This window comes from Ornithorhynchus anatinus, chromosome 21, assembly GCF_004115215.2.
Source record: "Ornithorhynchus anatinus isolate Pmale09 chromosome 21, mOrnAna1.pri.v4, whole genome shotgun sequence".
NCBI classification, from domain to species: domain Eukaryota; kingdom Metazoa; phylum Chordata; class Mammalia; order Monotremata; family Ornithorhynchidae; genus Ornithorhynchus; species Ornithorhynchus anatinus.
In genome coordinates this window covers 23,075,484-23,103,462 of record NC_041748.1, presented here as the reverse complement: position 1 = coordinate 23,103,462, position 27,979 = coordinate 23,075,484, and the positions used below count along the sequence as shown (strand labels likewise).

At 68.5% G+C, this 27,979-nt stretch overlaps 2 protein-coding genes across 6 annotated transcripts; one reads left to right on the top strand and one right to left on the bottom strand.

Annotated features, from left to right (window-relative positions):
• Positions 1-12,758, top strand: SNAP29 (synaptosome associated protein 29). 4 transcript variants are annotated; one of them, XM_029048652.1, is made up of 6 exons: positions 1-71; positions 1,657-1,932; positions 9,026-9,228; positions 9,441-9,529; positions 9,714-9,809; positions 12,533-12,758. In XM_029048652.1, the coding sequence occupies exons 2-6, from the start codon at positions 1,705-1,707 to the stop codon at positions 12,688-12,690; spliced, it is 774 nt and encodes a 257-aa protein (XP_028904485.1). In that variant the 5' UTR covers positions 1-71; positions 1,657-1,704; the 3' UTR covers positions 12,691-12,758. The 4 variants fall into 4 exon arrangements, with proteins under 4 accessions (XP_028904485.1, XP_028904481.1, XP_028904483.1 ...); XM_029048648.1 differs by having other exon boundaries at positions 9,441-9,535; XM_029048650.1 differs by lacking the exon at positions 1-71 and adding an exon at positions 210-302 and having other exon boundaries at positions 9,441-9,535.
• A 338-nt stretch (positions 12,759-13,096) lies between these two features.
• On the bottom strand, positions 13,097-24,074 carry LOC114806005 (mitotic-spindle organizing protein 2-like). Of its 2 annotated transcripts, none has more exons than XM_029048628.2 (3): positions 23,875-24,074; positions 18,770-18,924; positions 13,097-13,309 (listed from the first exon to the last, which is right to left on the bottom strand). In XM_029048628.2, exons 1-3 carry the CDS (start codon positions 24,072-24,074, stop codon positions 13,176-13,178), a joined length of 489 nt encoding a protein of 162 aa, XP_028904461.1. In that variant the 3' UTR covers positions 13,097-13,175. The 2 variants fall into 2 exon arrangements, with proteins under 2 accessions (XP_028904461.1, XP_028904462.1); XM_029048629.2 differs by lacking the exon at positions 23,875-24,074 and adding an exon at positions 21,890-22,106.
• Positions 24,075-27,979: the final 3,905 nt, after the last annotated feature.

Here is a 27,979-nt window from a genome sequence, read left to right as displayed (position 1 = left end):
GGTGGCTTCCGGAGCGGCCCGCGGGGGGCGGCGGCGGAAGGAGCCGGGCCGGGCGGTGAAGCGGTCGAGCGGTGAGGCGCGCGGAGGGGCCCCTTCCCGCCGGTTCCCGCCGGTTCCCGCCGGTTCCTGCCGGTCCCTGCCGGTCGGGGCCCGGCTGACCCCCGGGGCGCCGACTCGGGCCCTTCCCCCCCCCCCTTCCATCCCTGCTTCGCCGCCTTGTTTCCCCCCCCCCCCCCGAAGAAGCCATCTCTGAAGCGCTTCCCACCTGCCGGGCGCTCTACCGAGCGCCCATCTTTCATCCGGTCGAGTTTACCGAGCGCTTCCTCCGGGGGACCGTCCTGAGCGCTCGGAATGGGGCAGCAGAGCGGGCCCATGGGGTGGGAGTCGGTCCCCGTCGCCCCGGGGGTCACGGGCTTCTTCCCCGCCCGGGACTGTCAACTCCTCGCGGGCCAGGGACGCGTCTGTCTGTTCGGACCGGCCCGAGCGCTTAGTCCAGGGTTCCGCCCACGGCGAGCGGGCGGGGAACGCGACCTAGGCCAAGGCCTAGAGGCGGGGCAGTGACCGCTGGGATGGGAAACCAGGTCCCTGGAGGTGGGATGGGAAAGCAGGTCCCTGGAGGTGGGATGGGAAAGCAGGTCCCAGGAGCGGGGAATCGGAAAGCAGGTCCTTGGAGTTGGGATGGGAAACCAGGTCCCTGGAGTTGGGATGGGAAAGCAGGTCCCAGGAGCGGGGATCGGAAACCAGGTCCCAGGAGGTGGGATGGGAAAGCAGGTCCCTGGAGGTGGGATGGGAAAGCAGGTCCCAGGAGCGGGGATCGGAACCCGGGTCCTCGGAGCTGACATCAAACCGGGTCCTCGGAGCGGGGATCGGAACCCGGGTCCTCGGAGCTGGGGTCGGAACCCGGGTCCTCGGAGCTGGGGTCGGAACAACCCGGGTCCTCGGAGCTGGGGTCGGAACAACCCGGGTCCTCGGAGCTGGGATCTGAAACGAGATCGTCAGAGCCGCGATCGGAAACCGGGTCCTCGGACCCGGGATCTGAAACCGGTCCTCGGAGCCGGGATCGGAACCCGGGTCTCCGGAGTCGGGATCGGAACCCGGCTCCCCGGAGCGGGGATCGGAACAACCCGGGTCCTCGGACCTGGGATCGGAAACCGGTCCTCGGAGCCGGGATCGGAACCCGGGTCCCTCTGACTCCCAGGCCCGGGCTCTACCCAGTAGGCTTTTCTTTTGCAGGCCTCACGCCCCTTTCCGCCCCTTGAACCGTTATCACTGTTGCCCTGCTCTGTCCCAGGGGCACAGAGGGCACGGGCCTCTCGTGCAACAGCCAGAGGGTCCGGGGGTGGGGGAAGGAGAAAGGGTCGGGAGCCGCGGGATTGGATCGGGAGCCGCGGGATTGGATCGGGAGCCGCGGGATAGGATCGGGAGCCGCGGGATTGGATCGGGAGCCGCGGGATAGGATCGGGAGCCGCGGGAAAGGATCGGGAGCCGCGGGGTAGGATCGGGAGCCGCGGGATAGGATCGGGAGCCGCGGGGTAGGATCGGGAGCCGCGGGAAAGGATCGGGAGCCGGGAGAAAGGGCAGTGGAGGAGCCGGACGGAGGGCCGGGTGGGCGGAAAACACACGGGGCTGACGTCGCCCCCCCCTCCTCCCTGACAGGACGGTTCCCGTGGGTCTCGGATAAAGACCCGCGTCCGAGCGGCCGCCATGTCGGCCCACCCCAAGAGCTATAACCCGTTCGACGAGGACGAGGAGGAGGAGCCGAAGCCCGCCCGGCGGGGAGACGCCGGGAACCCGGAGCCCCCCGAGCCCGGGGACGGGCAGCGGTCCCTCCGGCGGGAAGTCCTCCAGAGAGCGGAGGCCGCGGTGGGCAGCACCCAGCGATCCCTCTCCCTCCTCTACGAGTCCGAGAAGGTCGGGGTTGCGTCCGCGGAGGTGAGTTGGGGGTGGAGAAGTCAAGGCGGGGGCCGCCCCTCCCATCGCCCCCGCCGAGAACGGGGGGCGCGGAGGGCTCCCCCTCGCCCGCCCGAGGAAACGCGGCGCGGGGACCCGGGATGGACGCTCCCGTTCGGTCGCCCGGTGAGCGCTTAGTCCGCGCTAAGCGCCGTACCGGACGTCGGGGAAGACGCCCGATCGTCGGGTCCCTCGCGGAGCTCACGGTCTAGACGGGCGGGCGCGCGGGCGGTGCAGTCCCATTTCGCGGACGACGATCGTCCTACGTCCCGGGCGCTCACAGAGTGCCGAGCACCGTATCAGTCGCGGGGGCGGGTACGAGGTAAGCGGGTAATGATAATGTCGGTATCCGTTAAGCGCCTGCTCTGTGCCGAGCACCGTCCTGGGCGCCGGGGCAGACGCGGGGGAGTCAGGTCGTCCCACGAGGGGCTCGCGGTCTTAATCCCCATTTTACAGGTGAGGTCGCTGAGGCACCGCGCAGTTAAGTGACTCGCCCCAGGGCACACAAGCCGACCGGCGGCCGAGCCGGGATCGGAACCCGTGACCTCCGACTCCAAAGCCCGTGCTCTTTCCACCGAGCCGCGGTCCCACGGGGCTCACGGTTAAAGTAGGAGGGAGGAGAGGGATTCAATAGGTCCATCCGGCAGATGAGGAGACCGAGGCGCAGGGAAGTGCCGTGACTTTTTCTCCTCCTTAACGGGATCTGTCGAGCGCCTACTGGGTGTCAGACACCGTTCTGAGCCCTGGGGCGGCTAAAGGTCAACTGGATCAGACGCGACCCTTGGTCCCGCGTGGGCCCCGCGGTCTAAGGAGGAGGAAGAACGGGTATCGAATCCCCATTTCGCGGTGGAGGGAAACCGAGGCGCAGAGAAGTCAGGCGACTTGCCCCGGGGGGGGGGGGGGGGGCGGGGGGCACCGGGAGCCAGACGGTGGAGCGGGGATTCGAACCCGGCTCTTCTGGGCCACGGCGGTCCGGCGGTGCGTTGGCTCTTGTGGAAACGTAGAAATCGAATTTCTCGGGGAACGCCTCCCCGGGGAGAATCCACCGAAAAGGGGACGGCCCGGATCTCGTCAGTCGACGGGATTCTGACCGCCAAGCTGAGGCGTGAAGCGCCCCGCGCCGAGCCCTTGGAAGAGTCAGATTTAGAAGAGTTGGCTCATCCGAGAGTCCTCGCCCCAGTCAGCGGTGTGCTCGGCACTGTACTGAGCGTCGGGGAGAGGACGGACCCGTCAGTTGCACTCAACCCGTCCGGGAGGAGATCAGTTCGGTCAACTCCCGCTCCTCAGCGGGGCCGGGACCGCGGCGATGACATGAGACCGCGCCTTCGTCTCGCTCCTCCGAACCTCCGAGCGGGGGCCGCCGCTGGGAAGTATTAGCGGGTAGTCGTACCGATGAGGATGATGATAACGTTGGTATCCGTTCAGCGCTTACTAGGTGCCGAGACCGTTCTGAGCGGTTCTAGGAGAAGCGGCGTGGCTCGGTGGAAAGAGGCCGGGCTTGGGAGTCAGGGGTCACGGGTTCGGATGGCCGCTCGGCCACCCGTCGGCTGTGGGACTGGGGGCGGGTCACTTCGCTTCTCGGGGCCTCGGTTCCCTCGTCCGGAAAACGGGGATGAACTGGGAGCCTCACGTGGGACGACCCGACGGCCCCCGCGTCTCCCCCGGCGCCGAGAACGGCGCTCGGCACGTAGTCAGCGCTTAAACTCCAACGTCGTATATATTTATACGGATGTCCGTCTCCCCCTCCAGACCGGGAGCTCGTCGGGGGCGGGAATGTGTCTGTTGTACCCTCCCAAGTGCTCAGTCCAGTGCCTCGCACCCAGGAAGCGCTCAATAAATACAGCCCGGGGAACGAACCAAGGGTGCCGAGAAGCGGTGTGGCCCAGTGGATAGAGCCCGGCCCTGGGGGGGGGGGGGGGGGGGGTCGGAAGAACCCGGGGTGCGGGCCCGGCTCTGCCGTTCATCTGCCGCGGGGGCCTTAATAATAACAATAACGACCACGACGACGTTGGTCTCCGTTAAGCGCTTACTATGTGCGGAGCACCGTTCCGAGCGCTGGGGTAGACGCGGGGTCGTCAGGTCGTCCCACGTGGGGCTCCCGGTCCTCATCCCCATTTTACAGATGAGGTCGCCGAGGCCCAGAGAAGTGAAGCGACTCGCCCGCCGTCACACGGCCGACAAGGGGCGGAGCCGGGATTCGAACTCGTGACCTCTGACTCCGAAGCCCGGGCTCTTTCCACTGAGCCGCGCTGCCTGTCGGTGGCCCAGGTGGCCTTGGGCAGGTCCCTCGGCTGGGCCTCGATTAAAATGGGGGTCAAGACCGAGCCCCGCGGGGCCCGGGGACCGTGTCCGCCTCGATCGGCGGGCATCTACCCCAGCGCTCGGTACAGTGCCCGGCGCGTGACCGACACCGTTAAAAGACCCGGCCCGGGCAGGCGTCCCACCAGCTCGCCGCCCCGGGCCGTCGGACCCGGGCCGTACCGGGCCCCCCTCGAGAAACCCGGCGGGGGAAGGGCACGACCCGCCGGGCAAGTGGCTTGACCTTTCCGTGCCTCGGTTCCCTCGTCTCTAAAATGGGGGTCAGGGCCGTGAGCCCCCCCCGAGGGCCGTGGACCGTTTCCAACCCGATGAGCTTCTTACCTTCCCCAGCGCCGAGGACGGTGCCCGGCGCGTAGCGAGCGCTTAAGGATACCATTAAAAAAGCCCCGAAACGCGACCCGGTCGGCCCAGCGGCCGACCGCCGCGGGCCGTCCCGGGCCCCCTCTGAGAAACCTGCAAGGGGAAGGCTGCTGGGTGACCTGGGGCAAGTCGCTTTACCTCTCTGGGCCTCAGTCACCTCATCTGCGCCGAGGGGGATCAGAAGATGCGCGGGGGCCAATCCGATCGCTCCCCCCGGCGCTCGGAACGGTGCTCCGCACCTAGCGAGCGCTCAACAAGTCGAACGACGTATTACGATTACCCAGTAACCACCGACGGGACCCGAAGCCGTGCCGCCGGACCTCCGTCATACCGGGCCGCCTCTGGAAAACCGGGGAGGGGAAAACCCGCCGGGTGACCTCGGCCCGGTCACCCTGACCCTCTCCGTGCCTCTGTCTCTTCACCCGCGAAACGGGCGTTAGGACCGCGGAGCCCGCCTGGGACCGCGTCCGACCTCATCCGCTCGTCTCCGTGCCGGCGCTCGGTCAGGCGCGTGGCCGGAGGCGCTCGGTCCGGGATCTGGCTCCGTCCTGTCGGACTCCCCCAAGTGCTCCGCACCCAGTGAGCGCTCAGTAAATGGGACGGACCGACCGGCTGACCCGGGCCCCGGGCCCGGGCGGAGGCGGGGGGGGAGGCGGCCGGCATTTGACGGTTTCATTCCCGGAGCCGGGGGACCCGATCCGGTGGGGCGGGCCCAGGGCCAGAGGGGAAATGGGAAGCGAAATCACGCCGGGGAACTGAAAGCGGAGTTCAGCCTCCCGAGACTTTAGCAAGACTTAGCGAAATCTGGCCGGCGCGTCTTCGTTCGGGGCGCCCCTCCCTCGCGGAAAAATAAGGAAAAATGGTGGTGTCTGTGGATCGCTTAGTATACGCCACGTAGCCCGGCCCGGCGGGTAGCGCCCGGCCGTCGGAAGGCCCCGGCTTCTACTCCCCGCTCTGCCACTCGTCTGCCGCGTGACCTTGGACAAGTCACTCCACCTCGGTGCCTCGGGTCCCTCGTCCGTTGGTATTTGTTAAGCGCTCGCTACGCGCAGGGCACCGTCCTCGGCGCGTGGGTGGATACGGGGCCGGCGTGTCGTCCCCCGTGAGGCTCGCGGTCCTCATCCCCGTTTTCCGGATGAGGGAACCGAGGCACCGAGCAGCGGAGGGACTCGCCCCCACCCCCCCCCGCCGGTCACCCAGCCGACGAGTGGCAGGGCCGGCGTTGGAACCCCCGACCTCCGACTCCCAAGCCCGGGCTCCTGCCCCCGGGCCACGTCTGTCCAGTGGGAACTAAGACCGGAAGCCCCACGTGGGACAGGCACCGGGTCCAACCTGATCCGCTCGCCCCGATCCCGGCGCTTAGGACGGTGCCTGGATCGGCTCGGCGCGGAGAGCCCGGGAGGCAGGGGTCACGGGTTCGAATGCCGGCCCTGCCGCCTGTCAGCCGGGCGACGCGGGGCGAGTCGCTTCGCTGGACCCCAGGGACCTCATCTGGAAAATGGGGGTGAAGACCGGGAACCCCACGTGGGACCACCTGCTCGCCTTGCATCGACCCCAGCGCTCGGGACGGTGCCTGGCGCATAGCGAGCGCTTAACAGATACCCTAGTTATCGTCACAGTAAGCACCCAGAAGATACCGCTATTATTATGACTGAGCGCCGGGCTAACGACAGAAATAATAATGACGAGCGTGGGGTTTGGCATTGGTTAAGCGCCCGCTACGCGCCGAGCGCCGTCCTAAGCGCCGGGGTAGAGACGGGGGTCGTCGGGCCGTCCCACGTGAGGCTCACGGTCTCCATCCCCACTCTACAGGTGAGGGGACCGAGGCCCGGAGAAGTGAGGTGACTTGCCCACGGTCACCCGGCCGAGCCGGGATTCGAACCCACGACCTCTGACTCCCCAGCCCGGGTTGTCTCCGCTGAGCCCCGACTGTTCCAAGCACTGGGGCAGATAGGAGACAATCGGGTCTCCCCGGGGGGGGGGGGGGGGGGGGGGGCCTCCCAGTCACAGCGGGAGGGAGGACGGGTACTGAATCCCCAGCTGGCATACACAGACAGAACAGAGAAGCCGGACGGCTTGCCCGAGGTCACACAGCAGCCCGGCGGCGGAGCGGGGATCGGAACCCAGCTCCTCCACCCGGGCTCCGTCGACCGGCCCGCGTGGAGGGCCGGGGTTCCGTCCCGGGCCGAGCCGCCGAAAGCGGGGAGGGTCTCACGGAGGAAGGACCACCCCCCCCGGGCGCCCCGAGATCTCCACCCGCCGGCCACAGGGACGTCACGGAGCCGCCTTCCGCTCCCGGGACGCGGGCCGGCGCTCGGGGCCCGGGAAAATTACCGACCGAGCGTGAACCGCCGACCCCGGCCCTTGGGGCGTCCGGAGGAAGGGTCCCGGGCGGGCGGGGCGGCCCCCGGGGTCGCTCCGGGAGGTGGGGGGGGAGGGGGGAGCAGGTGGCCGGTAAAAGAGGAGCCAGTGCCACGACGGTAAGAATAGTATTTAAGCGCTTACTCCGTGCAGAGCACTCTTCTCTAAGAGCTGGGGTACAGGATACGCGTCCCACGTGGGGCTCGCGTTTTCTAATCCGCATTTTTGCGGATGAGGGAACCGAGGCCCAGAGAAGTGAAGCGACTCGCCCCCGGTCGCCCGGCGGACAGGCGGCCGAGCCGGGAATCGAACCCGGAACCCCCGACTCCCAGGCCCGGGCCCCCTTCCCGCTGAGCCACGCCCGCCCCGGGCCGCCCGGCTCGGCGACGTCCGCCTCGCGCCGATGGCGGCGTCTGGCCGGAAGCGCGCGGTCCGGGCCGAGCACCGTACCAAGCGCCGGGGTGGACGGCGGAGGAACCGCCCGGCCGACCGAGCCCGGGCCCGCGGGTCAGAGGGACCCGGGTTCTCGTCCCGGCTCCGCCGCCTGTCTGTCGGGCGACCTCGGACCGGTCGCCCGGCTCCTCTGGGCCTCGGTTCCCTCAGAGGCCGCGAGCGCCACGCGGGACCTGAACTGGGTCCCGTCCGATTAGCTTTTATCACAAGGTGGGTACGCGTCCAGCGCTTCCTACGCGCAGAGCACCGTTCCGAGCGCCCGGGGGGGGGGATACGGGGTCGTCGGGCGGGCCCACGGGAGGCTCACGGTTAACCCCCGTTTTCCAGCTGAGGGGACTGAGGCCCAGAGGGGCGAGGCGACTCGCCCACGCTCCCCCGGCGGCCGGGCGCCGGCATTCGAACCCACGACCAAGCCCGGGCTCCTCCCACTGAGCCCGTTTTACAAATGAGGAAACCGAGGCCCCGAGAAGGCAAGGGCCCTGCCCGGGGCCACCCAGCGAAGCGGCGTGGCCCGGGGGAAGAAGCCCAGCCTTGGGAGTCGGGGGTCCGGGGTCCGGATCCCGCCCCCCGGGCGAGTCGCTGCGCTTCTCGGCGCCTCGGCTCCCCCGTCTGTAAAATGGGGATTAACCGGGAGCCTCACGTGGGACGACCCCATGAGCCCGTATCCACCCCGGCGCTTGGAACGGCGCTGGGCCCATAGCGAGCGCTTAACGGACGCCGACGTCGTCATCGCGTGGCAGGGCGGCCCGCTTCTGGAAATGGCTGGCGGGGACTCGGGGGGTGAGTCTGGGTGGGAACAGAGGTGGGAGCAGAAGGGGAAAGAGACAGGGGCAGAGAGACAGAGAGACATCGACAGAGAGACACACCGCCGTCTGGGCAGATTCCGGGGACCGTCACGTCACCGGTGCCCCTCTGGGAGAGACGGCCCGAGAGCGCGTAAATCGTTTATTCGTACCGACGCAGCCTGTTTTAGGCGGGGACCGTGTCCGCTTATCCCGTTACATCCTCCCAAGCGCTCACTAGAGCGCCCCGCCCACGGTAAGCGCTCAATAAACGCGACCGACGGATCGAGAGGAGGCAGGCCGTCGGGGCGCGGCGGAGCCGGACCGTCGGCGACCCCCCGGCCCCGCCGCCCGTCGGCCGGGCGACCGTGGGCGAGTCGCTTCACTTCTCCGGGCCTCGGTCGCCGCATCCGGAAAACGGGGATCAGGACCGCCGGCCCCACGGGGGACATGCCGATTCCCCCGGGTCTGCCCCGGCGCCCGGCCCGTAGCGAGCGCTTAACCGGTACCGACGTCATCATTGGCCGGGGCGCGGCGACGGCGGTCGATGGATGGTATCTACCGAGCTCGGGGCTCTCGGGGGCGGAGCGCTGTACCGGGCGCTCGGGAGAGCACGCTACCGAGTCGGCAGGCGCGTCGCCCGCCTGCGGCGGGCTTCCGGTCCCGAGGGACGGATCGGGCGCCCGTGTGCTGGGGGGGACGGGGAACGGGGGGAATTAGGGTGGAGGGAGTCGCGGGCCCGGGGCCGAGCCCCGGGGGGGGAGCCCCGTCCCAGCCCCCTCCCCGCCTCGTGCCCGTAGGAGCTGCTCCGTCAGCGAGGGGCCCTGGAGCGCACCGAGCGCACGGTGGACAGGATGGATCGCGACCTGACCACCAGCCAGCGGCACATCAACAGCATCAAGAGCGTCTTCGGCGGGCTGGTCGACTACTTCAAACCCAAAGCCCCCGAGGCGGCCGCCGCCCCGGAGCCCGGCGGCCCGCCCCCCTCCCGGTCCGGCGCCCGGTGAGCCCCCGGGCCGGGGGGAGGGAGGGGACCTTTCCGCGGCGGGGGGGGGGGGGGGACGGGCGGGGGCCTCCGGGACCCCGGAGGGCCGACGGCCATTTGGCCGCCCGGGGGCCGTCCCGGGGCGGAGCGGGACCCTACCGGGGGGGGGGGGGGGGGAAGGGGGTTCCCGTTTAGGAAAAGCGGCCTTTTCTCCCCGCTCCTGCCCGCAGGCTGAAGGAAGTCACGGAGACCAGCAGAAGAGAGCGAGAGGCGCGGTACCAGGCCAGCCACCCCAACCTGAGGAAGCTGGAAGGAGCAGGCCAGTGTGAGCGGGCCCGGCCCGACCCGCGCCCCGGACCCCACTCCCCCGGGAGGGCTCCCGGGCTCGGGGCGGTCCCGGAGGGTGCGCGGGGGAGGGGCCGCTAGCCACGGCGACCGGGCCGTCCCCCCGGCCTCTCCCCGGGGCCGCCGTCGACGCCTGACGGGCCTCTCTCTCACCAAAGACGTCGCTCGGGCAGCCGGCTCTGCCGCCGGCCCCGACCCGTACCCGAAGAATCGGCACCTCCGAGCCTATCACCAGCAAATCGACAGTAATCTAGGTGAGACTCGCGCGCCGCCCCCCCGCCCGGGCCCGTCAGGAGGCGGGGACGCGAGGGGCGGAGCGGGAGGACGGTCCGGCGGAAAGGCGGCATCCCCGCCGGGGTTCCCCGTCCCCTCCCCCCCCCCCCCCGGGGGACGGCGGCATCCGATCGCCGGCCCCCTCTCTCCGGCGACCGGCCACTCGACTATTTATCGAGCGCCGGGGAGAGGACAGAGTTGGCAGACGGGGTTCCCTCCCCACGGTCCAGAGGGGAGACGGACGCCGCCGGTTATCACGGGCCGAGGGAGGGGGGCGGGATCGAGGGCCGGAGCGAACGAGGAGGGAGCGGGAGAAGAGAAGACGGGGGATTAGTCGGGGAGGGCCTCTCGGAGGAGACGGGCCCTCGGTAAGGCTTCGAGGACGGCGCCGGCTCGGATACGGGGAGGGAGGGCCTTCCGGGCCGGAGGGGGGACGGCGAGCGGGTTGGCGTCGGAGGAGCAGAGTGTGCGGGCTGGGGTGGAGTGGGGGGGGGTAGCGAGGTGTGGGAGGAGGGGACGACGCGATGGCTTTAAAGCCAACGGCGAGGAGCTTCCGATCGACGCGGAGGCGGAGGGTCAACCGCCGGGGCTTCCTGAGGAGCGCGGAGACACGGGCCCAACGTTTTCATGGCGAGACCGTCCGGCCTGCGGCGGAGCGTGAACCGGGGCGGGGAGAGACGGGAGGCGGGAGGGTCAGCCGAGAGGCGGGGGCAGGCACGGAGGCGGGACGGGATCGACGGTTGGATTAAAGGAGCGGGTGGAAGGGAGGAGGGCGGATCTCAGCGAGGTTGCGAGGGTCGGAACCTGCCGAGTACGCGGGCCGGAGGAGAGAGACGAGTCGGGGATGAGGTTAGAGGCCGGCGAGACGGGGAAGGTGGCGAGGCTGTTTTCGGTGACTGACGGGAAGATCACGGGGAGGACAGGGTTCGGGTGGGAAGATGAGTTCTTAGACGTGTCGGGTCTGAGGTGTCGCCACGACGTCTAAGTAGAGGTGTCCCACGGGCAGGGAACACCTCTGCTTACCCTCCCGTATCGTACGCTCCCGAGCGCTTGGAACGGGGCTCGGCGCACCGCGCGCGCCCGGTGACGACAGTGATTCGAAATGGGAGCCCGCGGAGGAGGGGGGGAGACCAGGGCGAGAGACGTACGCTCGGGAGTCGTCCGCACGGAGACGGCCGGCGAGGCCGCGGGAGGGAGGGGGTCCTCCCGGGGAGGGGGTGTGGATGAGGAACGGAAGGGGATCCCCCAAAACCCGGGGGTGGGAGGCAGAAGAGGGAGCCCGCCAAAGGGACGGAGAGAATGGACGGCCGGAGAGACGGGGAGAGGACGGCGTCGGCGAGGTCGGAGGGACGTTTCCGGGAGGAGGGGGGGGGGGGTCGAGGAGGACGAGGACGCAGCGGAGGCCGCCGGATCCGGCGAGGAGACCCTGCCCCGCGTGGGGCTTTACGGTCTCCATCCCCGTTTTACAGCCGAGGTCCCCGGGGCGCAGAGAAAGGAAGCGACTTACCCGGGGCCGCGGAGTCGACACGCGGCGGGGCGGGGGTTAGAACCCGCGACCCCCCCCCCCGACTCCCGGGCCCGCGCCGTATCCGCCTGGCGACTCTGCCTCTGACTCCCTGGGGAGGCGGGGGTGCGGTCGAGGCCGCCCCGTGCCGATTAAGCGCGGCGCCAACTGGGTACTTTCCACGCGTTCAGCGCCCGGCGGGTCGGACGCGGCCTCCGACTGAGCGGGGGGGGCGGGGGGCGGAGAGCCGATCCCCATCTCCCGCTCGGGGAAGGAGGTGGGGCCCGGAGAGGGTCGGCGACTTACTCGCCGTCACGCGGCGGCCCCGGGGGGGCAAACCTGGGATGAGAGAACCCGGATCTTGGCCCTCCCGGACCCCGCTGGGCCGCAGGGGGGGCCGAGGGGGGCCGGTGGACGCCGGATCGATCGGTCGTACGCCCCGAGCGCTCGCCGCGGGCCCGGCGCTGCACCGAGCGCCTGGGAGAGTGCGGCACAGTGGAGCCGGGAAGACGTTCCCTGCCCGCGACAAGCTTACGGGAGACGGACGGTAAAATTGACGGGAAGCAGGCTGGCCTAAGGGAAAGAGCACCGACCCGGGCTCTCGTCCTGTCTCCGCCACCTGTCTGCGTGTGACCTCGGGCGAGTCGCTTTGACTTCTCCGCGCCTCGGTTTCCTCATCTGGAAAACGGATTTGAATCCTACTTCCGCTTCTTAGACCGCGCTCCAGGTGGGACGGGGACCGTCTCCGACCTTAATCCGTCTACCCCGCTGCTTCGGGGTAGACGCTCGCCGCCGTGGCCGGGGAGCGTGGCCGACCGGCTCCGTCGCGCCGTAGCGCCCTCCCGAGCGCTCGGGACAGTGCTCCGCGCACATTATGACCCCCGCTCGGCTACCTGTCCGCCGTGTGTCCCCTTTTCTGTGCCTCAGTTCCCTCACCTGTAGAACGGGGATGGGGACCGTGAGGCCCAGGTGGGTGAGGGACTGGGGCCAGCCCAGTTTGCGAGTATCCACCTCGGCGCCCAGTACGTAGTAAGCGCTTCGATTCGAGAGTGAAGATAATAATAGTAAGCACTCGATAAATAGCCCAGGCGATAAAATATATCACCAAAGGGGGGAAAGGGTAGAGGGTCGGCTCTTCCGCCCGTTGAAGTCCGGCTCCTCCCCGCCCCACCGGTCCCCCCCCCGCCCCTCCTCACCCAGACGAGATGTCCAACGGGCTGAGCCGCCTGAAGGACGTGGCGCTGGGCATGCAGAGCGAGATCGAGGCGCAGGACGACCTGCTGGACCGGCTCTCCACCAAGATGGACAAGCTGGACCTCAACATCCAGGCCACCGAGAGGAAAGTCCGCCAGCTGTAGCCGGGGCGGGGGCCGCACCCGGCCGGGGGCGACCGTCCGTGCCCAGAACGAGTGGTTCGGAAAGGCTGGAGGCGTCTCGCTGGTCATTCAGTGCCCCGCGGGGCCGGGGGTCGCCGGGGTGGGGTCGGCAGGGTGGGAGGGGCGGGGGGGGCCGGGGCGGGGGGGAGCGCCCGACGGCGGGGAGGGCGGCCCGGGTCCCCCCTCCGGCCCCCTGGGGCGTCAGGACGGGCCGGAGAGCCTCGAAAACTCCAGCCGAGCTCCGCGGTCCGTCCCCCCCCCCCCAGACACCCGGCACGGCCTCCTCTGCCCCAGGAGGCGCTCGGCACGTTCCGGTTTGGATGAGGACGGCGGCGGCGAAGAGGGGGACGGGCGGCCCGCGCTCAGAAAGACGAGACGGGGACACCGAGCCTGCCGACGAGCGTTTAATTGCGGGGGCGGGGACGCGCGCCGGGGGGGTGGGGGGCGGTCGGGGGTCCGCCGGGGGCTCAGCTGCCGCTCCGCGTGGGGCTCTTTCCGGGCACGGGCACCTTGGGCCCCCGGCTGGCGCTGGGCTGGCGCGGGGCCCTCTGGCCGGAGCCCTCCCGGCTGCCGCCGAGCACGCCGCCGCTCCTGTTCCTGCCTGCCGACACACAAGACGCGCGCGCCCCTCCGTCAGGCCGGGCCGGGGCCCGGGCACGCCACCCGGCCGGGCCCCCCGGGGACGGAGTGGGGCCGGTCGCCTCCGGGAGGTCTTCCCCGACCTCCCCCGTCCCCGATCCGGCGTTGGCCGAGTGGGGGTCACCGGAGGAGGGGCTCGGGGCTCGAAGCCCCGGCAGGAGGGGGTGAGCGAGCTGGGACCAAGACGCTCCCGAGACCCCTCCCGGATGGCGAGCCGACCCCATCTCCGGGGCCCCCCGCTCCTCCGCGGGACGGTCGGCCCACTCGGACCCACCGGGGGGGAGAAGCGTCCCCTAGACCCCGTCCGCCCGGCTAGATGGAAGACGGCGGCGAGACCAAACTGGGTTTTCCGGTTCCCTGCCCCGAAGTGAGACCGGCTAGTCGCGGTCGCCCCCCCCACCCGTTGAGCAGAGCCTCCCGGACAGTTAGAAAACCCCCTCCCCTCCGCCGTAGAGGCCGCTGCCCGTCTTCTCGCCAGGCCGGTGACCTCGGCAGTCCCTCGACCCTGTCCTTTCCCTCCTCTTCCGCCGCCCGGGGAGAGTCCCTGGGACTGTCTCGGCGGCGGGCGCCCGGTCCCGGCCGGGGTCGGCGCGAGAGAGACGGGGGCCTGAGCCCCTCGGCCTGTTCCCTCCGCTGCGGTGGGAACCCGGGGGGAGTCGGCCGCTTCGCCCCGACCCGTCGCCCCGACCGCGTTATCGAGCCCTGTACTAACACGGACCGGTGAGAGGGAGCACTAGGGCGAATGATAAAAGAGCACGGACGACCTGTACGGACGACTGCGCGGATAACGGAAAAGCGCGGGTAGCTCGGTCCCGCGGACGTGCACGCGCGCTGCCCGGCCTCGCCGCTCAGGAGCCGCTGACGATGATCTACGGCATCCGTCCGGCGCTTAGCGCGTCCCCGGCGGGGCGGGGACGGGCCGACTGGGTCGGACGCGGTTCCCGTCCCACGCGGGGCTCACGACCTTTATCCCCGTTTTACGTCTGAGGGAACCGAGGCACGGGGGAGTGAAGTGACCCGCCCGAGGTCACCCCGGGGGCGAGTGGCAAAGCCGGGATCGGAACCCAGATCCTACCGACGCCCGGGCTCTAGCCGCGAGGCCGCGCCGAGGAGCGCCGGGGGACGGAGCCCCCGGGAATCGGAACGGTTATACGGCACTCTCCCGAGCGCTCAGTACGGCGCCTCGCACGCGGTGAGCGCTCGGTAAATACCCCCGAGTGAATCCGCGACGTCGTCCGACCCGATCACCCCGTGTCTACCCCCGACCCTCGCCTGGCACGGAGTAAAGTCGTAAATACCGCGACGATGGGTATTCACGCCGTCAAAGCTTCCGGTCGCCACCGTGCCCGAGGCGTCGGCCCCGTGTGTGGTCGGGGGGGGGGGGGGGGGGGACCCGGGACCCTCCGTCCGTCTGCCGCCCCGAGGAAGGAGAGGGTCGGCCCCCCCGAACCCCCGCTCGGTCCCGCCGCCGAGCCCACGGCCCGTCGGCAGACAGGACGGTTCCCGGAGGGGGCGGCGGGTCCGCTCCGTCGGGGAAAGGCCGTTTCCAAAGAGAGAGACGAGCGACGCCGGTGAGAACGACCGGGCGCGCGGCCGTGTCTGGCCGGGAGGCGCCGGTCACCCGGGCCGGACCGCCGGCCTCCGGCCCACCCGGTCCGGGAGCGGGGGACGGAGGGGCGGCCCGGAAGACGCACGGGGGCCGGCGGCCGAGGCGGTTCCGGCCCGTCGGGGCCCGGCCCCGGGCGGGCCGACTCTCTACGGGCCGGTCCGAGGCACGGGACCCTCGGCGACGTCCGCCGGGTCGTGACGGGGGACCCGGTCCCCGACGGGGGCGGGGGGGGGGGGGGGCGCTCGGACGAACTGGGTGTCCTCCCGGACACCCACGCTCTCCCATCCGACGATGACCGTCCCCCGGTGACCCGGCGCCGGCCATCCAACACCCTGACTCTCCCGCCAATCATTCGGCCGAGGGCCGGACACCCCCGACGCGCCCCCGGCGACCCATCCGACGCCCCCGACTCTCCCCCGGTGACCGACTGCCTCCGTCCCCGACCCTCCCCTGGTGACCCGGTCCCGACCCTTCCGCTACGACGAAGCGGCGTCACGGGTTCCGGTCCCCGCTCTGCCACTTGTCTGCCGGGTGATCTCGGGCGTTCGACCAACGCCGCCGTCTCGTCGGGCGAAAGCCGGTCCTTCCCCCGGGCCGCCCTTGTCCGTCCAAGTCCCCTCCAAGTTCCGAAGGGGGCGCTGATCGAGGGGGGCGGAGCCGGGGGGGGTCCTCGTCCGGGATCGGAGCGGGGTCCTCCCCCCGCGGGAGCCGGGGCCCCGGGGGAGGACGGCCGAGACGGTGGAGCGGGGCGACGGCCTGGGGCCGACTCTCTCCGCCCGCCCAGACGCCGCCGGGTCCTCCCCGGGGCTCCCGCCGGCCCAACCCCCGGGATGCCCGCGAGCCCCTGGCCCTCCCGAGGCCCCGGTTTCCCCATCGGCAAGATGGGGAGCCGAGGCCCGCTCTCAGACGGCGAGCCCCGGGCGGGACAGGGACCGGGTCCCACCCGATCACCCGGCACGGTCCCCGGCCCCCAGCGCAGCGCCGGGTACGCGGTGTCCGCCTCAGAACGGGACTTGGGCGTCGGGACTCCCGGGGCGCGGGCGGGTAAGGTGGATTCGAGCTCATCGACGTGGACGCGGTCCACGTCCCGCCCGGGGTTCGGGGTCTAAGCAGAAGGGAGCAGGATTTCCAGGCGGGGTAACGGAGGCGCAGAAGTGAAGTGACCGCCCGAGGCCACGCGGCTGGCGCGGGACCGGGCCGAGAACCCAGGTCCTCCGACCCCCGGGGCCCGGGCTCCTTCCGCTCAACCGCGCTACCTCTTCGATCCGGCCGCTCGGCACGCCGGCTGGCACGCAGCGAGAGCTTACTGCGGGCGAGTCGCTTAACTTCTCTGGGCCTCGGTTATCTCGTCCGTAAAATGGGGATGACGACTGCGAGCCCCACGTGGGCCAACCCGATCCCCCTATGTCTGCCCCAGCGCTTAGAAGGGCGCTTAACGGATACCAACATTATTACTATCGTTAATAAATACCAGAAAAAACACAATCTACGTTCGCGGAAGGGGAGCCCCCGCCACGGAAGCAGCCTGGCCCGGTGCGAAGCGCACAGGCCCGGGGGGCCAGGAAACCCGGGTTCTCATCCCGGTTCCTACACTCGCCTGCCGCGGGACCTCAGGTACACCTCTGCGCCTCGGTCTCCTCGTCTGTAAAACGAGGATCACTCACCGGTTCTCCTTCCCGGCCCGCGGGCCCCGGCGCTCGGCCCGGAGTGAGCGCCTGACGCGATCGTGATCGTCGTCATCACGATCGCGGCCGCCGTCACGGCGCCGCGCGCGCGCGCGGCCGATTCCGAGTCACGGCCTCCCGGATTGATCGGTCCGTCGACGGTGCTCACCGGGCCCTCCGGGTATACCGAGAGCCCGGGAGGAAAGGATGGAGTTGAACTGGGTGGACCTAACCCCCGCCCACGGAGAGCTTCCGGGCTACAGTACGGACGGCGCGACGACCCGACGAGAGGGCGAGAGCCGGCGCGGCCCGGCGGAGGGGACCCGGGCCCGCGAGGCAGAAGGCCCGGGTTCCGATTCCCGGCTCCGCCACCCGCCCGCCGCGCGACCTCGGGCAGCCCGCTTGACTTCCCCGTGCTCCGACCCCCTCATCGGTCCGACGGGGATCCCATCTCCGTTCTCCCGCCCGCGGAGACCGGGGGCTCCACGTGGGACGGGGCCCGGGTCCGACCCCGTCGGCCGGCGCCTCGTGAATGCCGCGGCCGCGGTTCGAAAAGATCCCGGCCCTCCGGCTCCTCTCCGCCACGCCGCCCCCTCGCCCCCGCGGCTCCCCGGAGCCGAGCCCCGTCACGTCCCCCGGCCCGGCCCCCGCCCGCCCGCTCCCCGGCCCGCCGGGGCGGATGGACTGAGACACGCGACCTGCGAAAGGAGGAAAGAGGCAGCAAGAGAAGCGGAGGGAGGCGGGGGGGCCCCGGGGAAGGGGCGGCCGGGCGGAGGCGGCCGGGCCGGGGGGCACCACCGGAGCGACGGCCGGGCCCGGCGGGCACGGGGCGGCGCGGGGGGAGGAGCGCGCGGTGGGGGCGGGGGGGTTGCCAGTCTCCGAGGAGAGCGACGGGACCGCTGTGGCACAGAGAGAGAGAGAGAGAGAGAGAGAGAGAGAGAGATACATACACAAACACGCTCGCACTGCGAGCACGGCCCGCGGCCCGCCCCCTCCCCGCCGCCCGGGGGGCCTGAAGCAGAGGGGCGGGGGCCGGGCGTCTCCCCCGACCCACGGAGCATCCCCCGCCCCCGCCAGGGTGGTCCCCCACCGGTCGGGGCAGACCCCGCAGCGACCCAGCCGGGGTAGGGACCGCCGCTCGGGGACGAGGAGGGGCGGGGGGACGGAGGGAGAGCGCTCCGCCCACCTCTGCTGCTCCGTGACCTCCGACGAGCCGCTCCCTTTCTCTGGGCCTCGGTTTCCCTCTCCCGGAAATCGGGGACCAAGACCGGCAGCCCCGGGGGGGGGGGCCGCGTTCGACCCGGGGAGCTTGGCTCGACCCCGGGGCCGAGGACGCTGCCGGGCGCGGAGTGAGCCGCTTGAAGGAAAACGGCCTCCGGAGCCGCTCGGGAGGCCGTCGCGGGAAGGGAATGGGTCTCCCGATCGTCCGAGATCTCGGGACGGCCCTTCGCGCGCCGAGCGCTCGGTGAGCGGGACCGAACGAAGAGGCCGAGGGGGCTCCTCTCGTGTCCCGGCGGGAGGTTCCGCCCGGACCGAACCTCCGGGGGGGCCCCGGCCCGCCCGGGACCCGGCGGGACCCCCACCCCCCGCCCCCGCCGCGGGGGATGGGAGCTGGCGCCCGGAGGCGGCGGCCAACGCCAACCCCGCGAGGAGCCCCCCGAAGCGCGGCGTTAAATTGGGGGGGAGGGAGGCTGCCAGCCCCGTTCGTTCCTCCGGTCCTACTTACGGAGCGCTCACTCTGCGCGGAGCGCCGGACTGAGCGCCTGGGCCCGGCCCTGTCCCCCGATCAGGACACGTCTTTCCGTTTAACGGGGTCCGTTGAGCGCTCGCTCCGCGCCGGGCCGGGGCGGACACCGGCCCGGCGGCTTGGACCCGGCCCCCGACCCACCCGGGGCTCCCGGTCCGGCTCCCCGCTTCACAGACGGGGGAACCGAGGCCCGGGGAAGTGAAGCGACTCGCCCGCGGCCGCCCGTCCCCGCGTTCCGTCCGTCGCGTCGACTTGGGCCGGCGGCGGGGCCGGACTCGGAACCCGGGTCCCGGCCCTATCCGCCGGGGGACGCCGCCGCTCCTGGGAGACGGGGGTGCGCTCTACGCCGCCGGGGCCTCCCCCCCGCCTCGTCCCCGGGGTGGCCCCTAGCAGGAGGCTGACCTCTGGTTTCGGGGTGGGCCGCGGGGGGCCCGGGGGGGGCCGCGCCCTCCGGCCTGGGGCCCTCCGGCTGCAGCCGCTGGCCGGCGCACATGGACCTGAGCATCTGGAAGACGGCCAGCGGGGCCACGTTCAGCTTCAGCAAATCCACCAGGATCCTGCAACACACGATCCGAGACGTCGGCCTCTCCCCCCGGGACCGTCCCCGCACCCGAGAGGCCGGCGGCCGGCCGGGACCCCCGCCGCCCGGCCGCCGCCCGCCACGTCCCCGCCCGGGGGACGGGAGAGGCGGCGGGGCCCGGGCGCGAGGACCCGGGCCCGGGGGTCGGAAGGAGCCGAGCCGGGCGACCTCGGGCGAGTGGCTCCGGTCCTCCGGGCCTCGGCCCCCTCCTCCGGGAAACGGGGACGGGGACCGGGAACCCCGTGCGGGTTCGACCTAATCCCCGCCCGGTTAATAACGCCGTTGGGGGTCCGTCTTAAGCGCCCGCGAGGCGCGGGGCGCCGTCGCGAGCGCTGGGGTGTACGGGGTCGTCGGGCGGTCCCACGTGGGGCTCGCGGTCTTGGCCCCCATTTGACGGAGGAGGTCACCGAGGCCCGGGGAAGCGACCTGTCAACGGTCCCGCGGCTGACGAGCGGCGGAGCCGCGATCCGGACCCATCGCCTCGGACTCTCCCCACCGAGCCGCGCCGCCTCTCCGGTCGGCCCGCGTCCGCTCCGGCCCTCGGACGAGCGCTCGGCACACAGCGGGCACCCGGACCAACACCGCCGTCGTCGTCGTCCGGAGAGCTGAGACCCTCGCGCCAACCCCCCGCCGACGGCACGGGTCTGGGGGGGGGGGGGCGTCTCGGGAAGTCGCAGAAGCGGCGTGGCCCGGGAGACGGAGAAGGACCTGGGTTCTAATCCCGGCTCTGCCACCCGTCCGCCTGGGGCGGGTCGCTTCCGCGACCTCGGCTGAGTCCCTCTCCCGCGCCTCGGTTCCCTCGTCCCGTACGATCGGGATTAAGGCGCCGAGCCCCAGGCGGGACACGGGCCGCGTCCAATCTCGGCACCCGGGGCTCAGCACAGCGCGTGGCACGTTTGGAAGCGCTTCGCCATCAGCAGAGAGCTGACTTCTCACAGCACTAATGGCGTTGGTTAAGCGCTTACTATGTGCCGAGCACCGTTGTGAGCGCTGGGTGACGGGCTTGTCCCACGTGGGGCTCGCAGTCTCAATCCCCATTTTCCAGATGAGGTCACCGAGGCCCCGAGAAGCGAAGCCACCGGCCCCAAGTCCCACGGCCGACGAGAGGCGGGGCCGGGACTGGAACCCGCCACCTCCGACTCCCAAGCCCGGGCTCTCTCCACCGAGCCGCGCTGCTCCTCCGCTTCTGCCCCCGGCTCGGTCGGGGAATAAGTGACCGTGGGACCTCGGGCGAGCCCCTCACCCTCTCTGGGCCTCAGTCTCCCTCCCCGTACAACGGGGACAGTCACACCCCGTAGGAATGGCGTCCGTCGTCCAACGCCCGCCACGCGGAGGAGCGACACGGCCCCTGCCCGCGGAGCGCTTCTCTTCTAACGGGAGAGGCCGACAAAAATGCATCCGCGACTGGAGCGATCAAAAGAAACACGTGGATAAACACACACGCGAGTGCCCAGGATGGGCACGGGGCAGAGCAGCACGGTCCGGTGGAAAGAGCACGGGGCTGGGGATCAGCAGACCCGGGTTCTAATCCCGACTGCGCCACCCGCCCGCTCCAGGACCTGGACGTCCCCGCCTCGGTGCCCTCCCCTGTCAGATGGGGACTGGTGATAATCACGCCGGTATCCGTTAAGCGCTTACTGGGTGCGGAGCACCGTTCTAAGCGCCGGGGGAGATACAGAGACGCGGCGCGGCTCGGTGGAAAGAGCACGGGCTTCGGAGTCAGAGGTCACGGGTTCGCATCCCGGCTCGGCCGCTCGTCGGCTGGGTGACCCTGGGCGAGTCGCTTCGCTTCGCCGTGCCTCGGTTCCCTCATCTGGAAAACGGGGACGAAGACCGTGAGCCCCACGTGGGACGACCCGACTCCCCCGTGTCCACCCCGGCGCTCAGAACGGCGCTCGGCACGTAGTGAGCGCTTAACGGATTCCAACCTTGTTATTGTCATTATTATTACGGGGTGATCGGGTCGTCCCACGTGGGGCTCACGGTCTTCGTCCCCATTTTCCAGATGAGGGAACCGAGGCCCAGAGCAGCGAAGCGACTCGCCCACGGTCCCCCAGCTGCCGAACCCGTGACCTCCGACTCCCGAGCCCGGGCTCTTTCCGCTGAGCCGCGCTGACCTCTCAGACGAACAGATTAATAAGGTTGGGATCCGTTAAGCGCCGACTACGTGCAGGGCGCCGTTCTGAGCGCCGGGGGAGACACGGGGGAAGCGGGTCGTCCCACGTGGGGCTCACGGTCTTCATCCCCGTTCTACAGATGAGGGAAGATCAAATACCCGTTCTCGCTCCCCCATGGATGGAGCGCCTCGCTGGGGCCGGGGCCGGTCCCAGCTTCTCCTCTCCGCCCCCCAACCCTTCCCTCCCCGACTCGGTGCGGCCGAGGGTTTCCGTCAGGCCCTTACTACGCGTCAGGCGCTGTCCCGAGCGCCGGGGTGGATACGAGCCGATCGGCTCCCGTCCCGCGGGGGGCTCCCGCCCTTCGCGCCCGTTCTCCCGACGAGGGAAGCGAGGCCCGGAGAAGCGACCCGTCCGAGGTCGCCCGCGGGGAAGCGGGGACGGGGACCCCGGTCCGGGCTCTGCCCACCGGGCCGCGTCGCTGCCCCGCTCTCCCCCAGACACCCCCCGGGGCTCCTCGCCTGCCCCTCCGCTCCCCCCTCCACCTGCCGAACGGGGATTGGGGCGGCGAAGCCCCCCGTACGACCGCCTCCCGACCTCGTGGCTCCCCCGGCGCTCGGCCCGGTGCTCGGCGCGGGGGTCGGCGCTTCAGTACCGTCCTCGTCATCCTCATCGGCAGTCTCCGGGCCTCAGTGACCTCATCCGTAAAACGGGGATCCCCACGCGGGACAACGTCCCGACCGCGTAGCCCCCCCCCCCACCCCAGGGCTCGGAACGGTGCCCGGCACGGAGTCGCCGCCCAACCGATGCCGTCCTCGGTATTGTTACCTTTCTCCGGGCCTCGGTGACCTCATCTGGAAAACGGGGATGGAGAGGGTGAGCCCCCCTCCCCCGGCCCTCAGAACGGCGCTCGGCACGACGTCGCCACTCATCGGGTACCGTCCTCATCGTTCGCGTGGTTCGTCTCGGGGCCTCGCTTCCCTCATCTGTCAAATGGGCGCCGAGACCGAACCCCCCCGTAGCACGACCTCCCGACCCGGGAACCTCCCCCGGCGCTCGTAACGGTGCTCGCCACCGAGCCGGCGCTTAATAATGACGTCGATATCCGTTAAGCGCCCGCTAGGCGCCGGGCACCGTTCTAGGCGCCGGGGGAGATCCGGGGTCATCGGGCCGTCCCCCGCGGGGCTCACGGTCTTCACCCCCGTTTTCCAGATGAGGTCACTGAGGCCCAGAGAAGTGAAGCGACTCGCCCACGGTCACCCGGCTGACAAGCGTCAAAGCCGGGATTCGAACTCACGACCCCCGACTCCCAAGCCCGGGCCCTTTCCGCCGAGCCGCGCTGCAAATACCACCCTCGGTATTATTCTCATTCTCCGGGCCTCAGTTCTCTCCTCTGCAAGGTGGGGGGGCGAAGACGGCGGGGCCCCCGCGGCTCGGTGGCAACCGCCCGGGCTTGGGGGTCGGAGGTCACGGGTTCGAATGCCGCCCCCCCGCCCCTTGTCAGCTGTGGGACCCCGGGCGAGTCACTTAATGACGACGTTGCCAGCCGTTAAGCGCGTCCTCTGTGCCGAGCACCGTCCTAAGCGCCGGGGGAGAGACGGGCTCATCGGGTGGTCCCACGTGAGGCCCGCCGCCTTAAAGTCCCCACTTTCCAGATGAGGTCACCGAGGCCCGGAGAAACGAAGTGACTCGCCCACGGTCCCACAGCCGACAAGGGGCAGGGGCGGCATTCGAACCCGCGACCTCCGACTCCCAAGCCCGGCCGCTCTCCGCCGAGCCACGCTGCTCTCCTCCGGGCCTCAGTTCCCTCATCCGTCAAATGGGGACCAAGACCGGGGAGCCTCCCGTGGGCCGACCCGATGACCCCGGATCTCCCCCAGCGCTCGGAACGGTGCTCGGCACCTAGTGAGCGCTTAACGGATACCCACATTATTAGTATCGCATGAAAGTCTCCCGTGGCTCAGTGGAAAGAGCTGCGGGCTTTGGGGGCAGAGGTCATGGGTTCGAATCCCCGCTCGGCCGCATGTCAGCTGCGTGACTTTGGGCCAGTCGCTTCCCTTCTCGGTGCCTCGGTGACCTCATCTGTCAAATGGGGACGGAGACCGTGAGCCCCCCGTGGGACGACCTCATTCCCCTGTGTCTCCCCGGGCGCTTAGAACGGTGCTCGGCACCTAGTAGACGCTTAACAGATATCCGCATTATTATCATTATTAAGTATTATTATTCTATTCCTTTGCTTCTCCGGGCCTCGGTGATCTCATCTGTCAAATGGGGATGAAGACCGTGAGCCCCCCGTGGGACGACCTCATTCCCCTGTGTCTCCCCCGGCGCTTAGAACGGTGCTCGGCACCTAGTAGGCGCTTAACAGATACCCGCATTATTATCATTATTAAGTATTATTATTCTATTCCTTTGCTTCTCGGTGCCTCGGTGACCTCATCTGTCAAATGGGGACGGAGACCGTGAGCCCCACGTGGGACGACCTCATTCCCCTGTGTCTCCCCGGGCGCTTAGAACGGTGCTCGGCACCTAGTAGGCGCTTAACAGATATCCACATTATTATCATTATCAAGTATTATTATTCTATTCCTTCGCTTCTCCGGGCCTCGGTGACCTCATCTGTCAAATGGGGACGGAGACCGTGAGCCCCCCGTGGGCCGACCCGCTGACCCCGGATCTCCCCCTGCGCTCAGAACGGCGCCCTGCGCAGAGTAAGCGCTTAAGAGATCCCAAGATCGTTATGATGCGCTGGTCGCAGGGTGCGGGGCAGGGTGCGGGGCAGGGTGCGGGGCAGGGTGCGGGCGGGCCCTCACTTGAAGACCTCCGGGTCGATGTTTCCTCCGGCGGCCTGCGCCAGCTCGTAGAGCTCCATCTCGTCGGCCGTCAGCACCTTCTTCCGCCGCAGCGCCAGCTTCTGCAGCGCCGCCTCCAGACCCGCCGGGGACCCCCCGGCCCCCGCCCCCGCCCCCGGCCCCGACCCCGGCCCGGACCCCGCCGACGGAGCCGCCGCCATCCGCCCCGCCGGCGCCACCCCCTCCGGCCCCGGCCAATCACAGCCCCCCTCGCCTCAGTCCCGAGCGGCCCCTCCACCGGCCCCAGCCAATCCCAACCTCGCGTCGGCCCGCGGCCTCCGACCGGCCCCGGCCAATCACAGCCGCATCTCCACCCAGGGCCACCCCACCGGCTCCGGCCAATCACAGCCCCCCTCGCCTCAGTCCCGGGCGGCCCCTCCACCGGCCCCAGCCAATCCCAATCTCGCGTCGGCCCGCGGCCTCCGACCGGCCCCGGCCAATCACAGCCGCATCTCCACCCAGGGCCACCCCACCGGCCCCGGCCAATCACAGCCCCCCTCGCCTCAGTCCCGGGCGGCCCCTCCACCGGCCCCAGCCAATCCCAACTTCGCCTCGGCCCGCGGCCTCCGACCGGCCCCGGCCAATCAGAGCCTCTCCTCCGATCCGGGCGGCCCTCACCGGCCCCGGGCGGCCCCCACCAACCTCAGCCAATGACAGCCTCATCTCGGCCCCGGGCGGCCCCACAGGCTCCAGCCAATCGCAGCCTCACCTCACCTCGGCCCCGGGGGGGCCCGCACCAACCCCAGCCAATCACAGCCTCACCTCATAGTCCCGGGCGGTCCCCGCCGGCCCCGGCCAATCACAGCCCCACCTCACCTCATCCCCAGGCGGCCGCCACCGGCCTCAGCCAATCAGAGACTCACCTCGGCTCCGGGCGGCCCCCCCACCGGCTCCAGCCAATCACAGCCTCACCTCACCTCATCCCCGGGCGGCCGCCACCGGTCCCAGCCAATCAGAGCCTCACCTCGGCTCCGGGCGGCCCCCACCGGCTCCAGCCAATCACAGCCCCACCTCACCTCGGTCCCGCGCGGTCCCAGCCAATCACAGCCTCGCAGAGGCCCCTGCCAGTCACATCCTCCCATCAGGACCTCCCCCTCCCCCTCTGCCAGGAGCCTCCGCCAATAATAATAATGATGGCAGTTGTTAAGCGCTTACTATGTGCCGAGCACTGTTCTAAGCGCTGGGGGGGGGGGGATACAAGGGGATCAGGTTGTCCCACGTGGGGCTCACAGCGAATCCCCATTTTCCAGATGAGGTCCCTGAGGCCCAGAGAAGTGAAGTGACTCGCCCCCAGTCCCGCAGCTGCCGAGTGGCAGAGCCGGGATTCGAACCCATGACCTCCCCCTCCCAAGCCCGGGCTCTTTCCACATGAGGTTCACAATTTTAACCCCCATTTTGCAGATGGGGAGAGTGAGGCCCAGAGAAGTGAAGTGACTTGCCCACAGTCACCCGGCTGACAAGCGGCGGAGCCGGCATTCGAACCCATGACCTCTGTCTGTAAGCCCGTCAATGGGCAGGGATGGTCTCTATCTGTTGCCGAATTGTCCATTCCAAGCGCTTAGTCCGTGCTGCTTCTCGATGGGGCTCACCGTCTCCAACTCCATTTGACAGATGAGGGAAGTGAGGCCTAGAGAATGACGATAATAATGAGGATGGTATTTGGTAAGCGCCGACTCGGTGCCGAGCACTGTTCTGAGCGCTGGGGGCGATGCAAGGTCGTGAGGTTGTCCTACGTGGGGCTCACCGTCTCAATCCCCATTTTGCAGATAATAATAATAATAATAATGTTGGTATCTGTTAAGCGCTTACTATGTGCAGAGCACTGTGCTGAGCGCTGAGGGAGACACAGGGGAATCAGGTGGTCCCACGTAGGGCTCACGGTCTTCATCCCCATTTTCCAGATGAGGTCACCGAGGCACAGAGAAGTGATGTGACTCGCCCACGGTCACACAGCTGACAAGCGGCAGAGCTGGGCTTCGAACCCGTGACCCCTGACTCCGAAGCCCATGCTCTGTCCACTGAGCCACGCTGCTTCTCCCGCTGCAGATGAGCTCACTGAGGTTTGGAGAATAATGATGATAATGAGGATGGTATTGGTTAAGCGCTGACTTTGTGCCAAGCGCTGTCATCGTCTCAATCCCCATTTGACAGGAGATCCTCGCCTCAGGCCCAACCAACCCCTCCACCCCCGTGCTTAGAATAGCGCTCAGCACATAGTAAGGACATAACAAGTACCCTAACCCTTTTTCCTCTGCGCCTAGTAAGCATTCAATAAATAGGACTAACTGAAGGTACGGAAGAGTTACAAGGCCTCGTCTCTACACGTCCCAACCCCCAAAGGAACGTAGTAAAGGTTAAAAGAAATGAACGTTATGAAAGCGCATAACAAATTCCGGATGATTTAATCTCCTTTTAAGGGAGCTCACCCTAGAAATGGGGCCAGGTTTTCAGTTTATCCGTTTCTTCATAACCCTCCCCACCCCATCACCTCTGTATTGAACACTTCTGATGCGTAGAACACTGTACTGAGCGCTTGGGAAAGGACAGTTCAACCGAATCAGTCGATCCGCTACCTGCTCAAAACAGGTTTACAGCGTAGAGGGCGAGACAGACATGAGCATGAATAAATAAGTAATTTATAATATATCATTTAAAGGTACGTGCTTAAATAAATAATTTATAATATACCATCTAAAGATATGTACTTGATCTTTATGGGGTCGTGGGTAAATACCAAATGTCCAAAGGTCACAGATCCCAGTACATAGATGACCCCGAAGGGACCGGACTGGGAAAAGAGGGCTTTGATAATGTTGGTATTTGCTAAGCGTTTACTATGTGCCGAGCACTGTTCTAAGCGCTGGGGGAGATACAGGGTCATCAGGTTGTCCCTCCTGAGGCTCCCGGAGAAGCAGAGCGGCTTAATGGAAAGAGCAGCGGCTTGGGAGTCAGAGGTCGTGGGTTCTAATCCCGGCTCCGCCACTTGTCTGCTGTGTGACTTTGGGCAAGTCACTTCCCTTCTCTGTGCCTCAGTTCTCTCATCTGTAAAAATGGGGATTAAAAGATGTGAGCCCCACGTGGGACGATCTGACGACCCTGTATCTACCCCGGCGCTTAGAACAGTGTTCTGCACAAAGTAAAAGTGCTTAACAAATACCATAATTATTATTAATCCCCATTTTCCAGATGAGGTAACTGAGGCACCAAGAAGTGAAGTGACCTGCCCAACGTCACCCAGCTGATATGACAGGTGGCGGAGCCGGATTCAAACCCATGACCTCTGACTCCCAAGCCTGGGCTCTTTCCTCTGAGCCACGCTACTTCTGGGAAGGCCTTTCTTGGTGAAGCAATGTAGCTTTTCAGTATGAAAAAAGCTTTTATTCCCTCACAGATATGATTGATTTCATTTATTGTGATGACGTTGTCTTGTTTTTGTCCGTCTGTCTCTCCCGATTAATAATAATGTTGGCATTTGTTAAGCGCTTACTAGGTGCCGAGCACTGTTCTAAGCGCTGGGGGAGATACAGGGTCATCAGGTTGTCCTACGAGGCTCACAGTTTTAATCCCCATTATCCAGATGAGGTAACTGAGGCCCAGAGAAGTGAAGTGACTTGCCCCCAGTCACCCAGCTGACAAGCGGCAGAGCCGGGATTCGAACCCATGACCTCCGACTGTGAGCCCGTCACTGGGCAGGGAGGGCCTCTAGCTGATGCCTTATTGTCCATTCCAAGCGCTTAGTCCAATGCTCTGCACACGGCTCGGTGGAAAGAGCCCGGGCTTGGGAGTCAGAGGTCATGAGTTCGAATCCCGGCTCTGCCACTGGTCAGCCGGGTGACTGTGGGCGAGTCACTTCACTTCTCTGGTCCTCAGTGACCTCATCTGGAAAATGGGGATTAACTGTGAGCCTCACATGGGACAACCTGATGACCCTGTATCTCCCCCAGCGCTTAGAACAGTGCTCTGCACAGAGTAAGCGCTTAACAAATAACATTATTATTACTATCAGTTACCTCATCTGTAAAATGGGGATGAAGACTGTAAGCCTCGTGTGGGACCACCTGATTGC

Coding starts and splice junctions, on each gene's coding strand:
- LOC114806005 (XM_029048628.2), bottom strand. CDS start 24,074: ATGGCGGCGGCTCCGTCGGCGGGGTCCGGGCCGGGGTCGGGGCCGGGG. Junction 18,925..23,874: donor ATCGACCCGGAGGTCTTCAA/GTGAGGGCCCGC, acceptor CGTGTGTTGCAG/GATCCTGGTGGATTTGCTGA. Junction 13,310..18,769: donor GGCCCACCCCGAAACCAGAG/GTCAGCCTCCTG, acceptor GTGTGTCGGCAG/GCAGGAACAGGAGCGGCGGC.
- SNAP29 (XM_029048648.1), top strand. CDS start 1,705: ATGTCGGCCCACCCCAAGAGCTATAACCCGTTCGACGAGGACGAGGAG. Junction 9,229..9,440: donor CCCTCCCGGTCCGGCGCCCG/GTGAGCCCCCGG, acceptor TCCTGCCCGCAG/GCTGAAGGAAGTCACGGAGA. Junction 9,536..9,713: donor GCTGGAAGGAGCAGGCCAGT/GTGAGCGGGCCC, acceptor CTCTCACCAAAG/ACGTCGCTCGGGCAGCCGGC.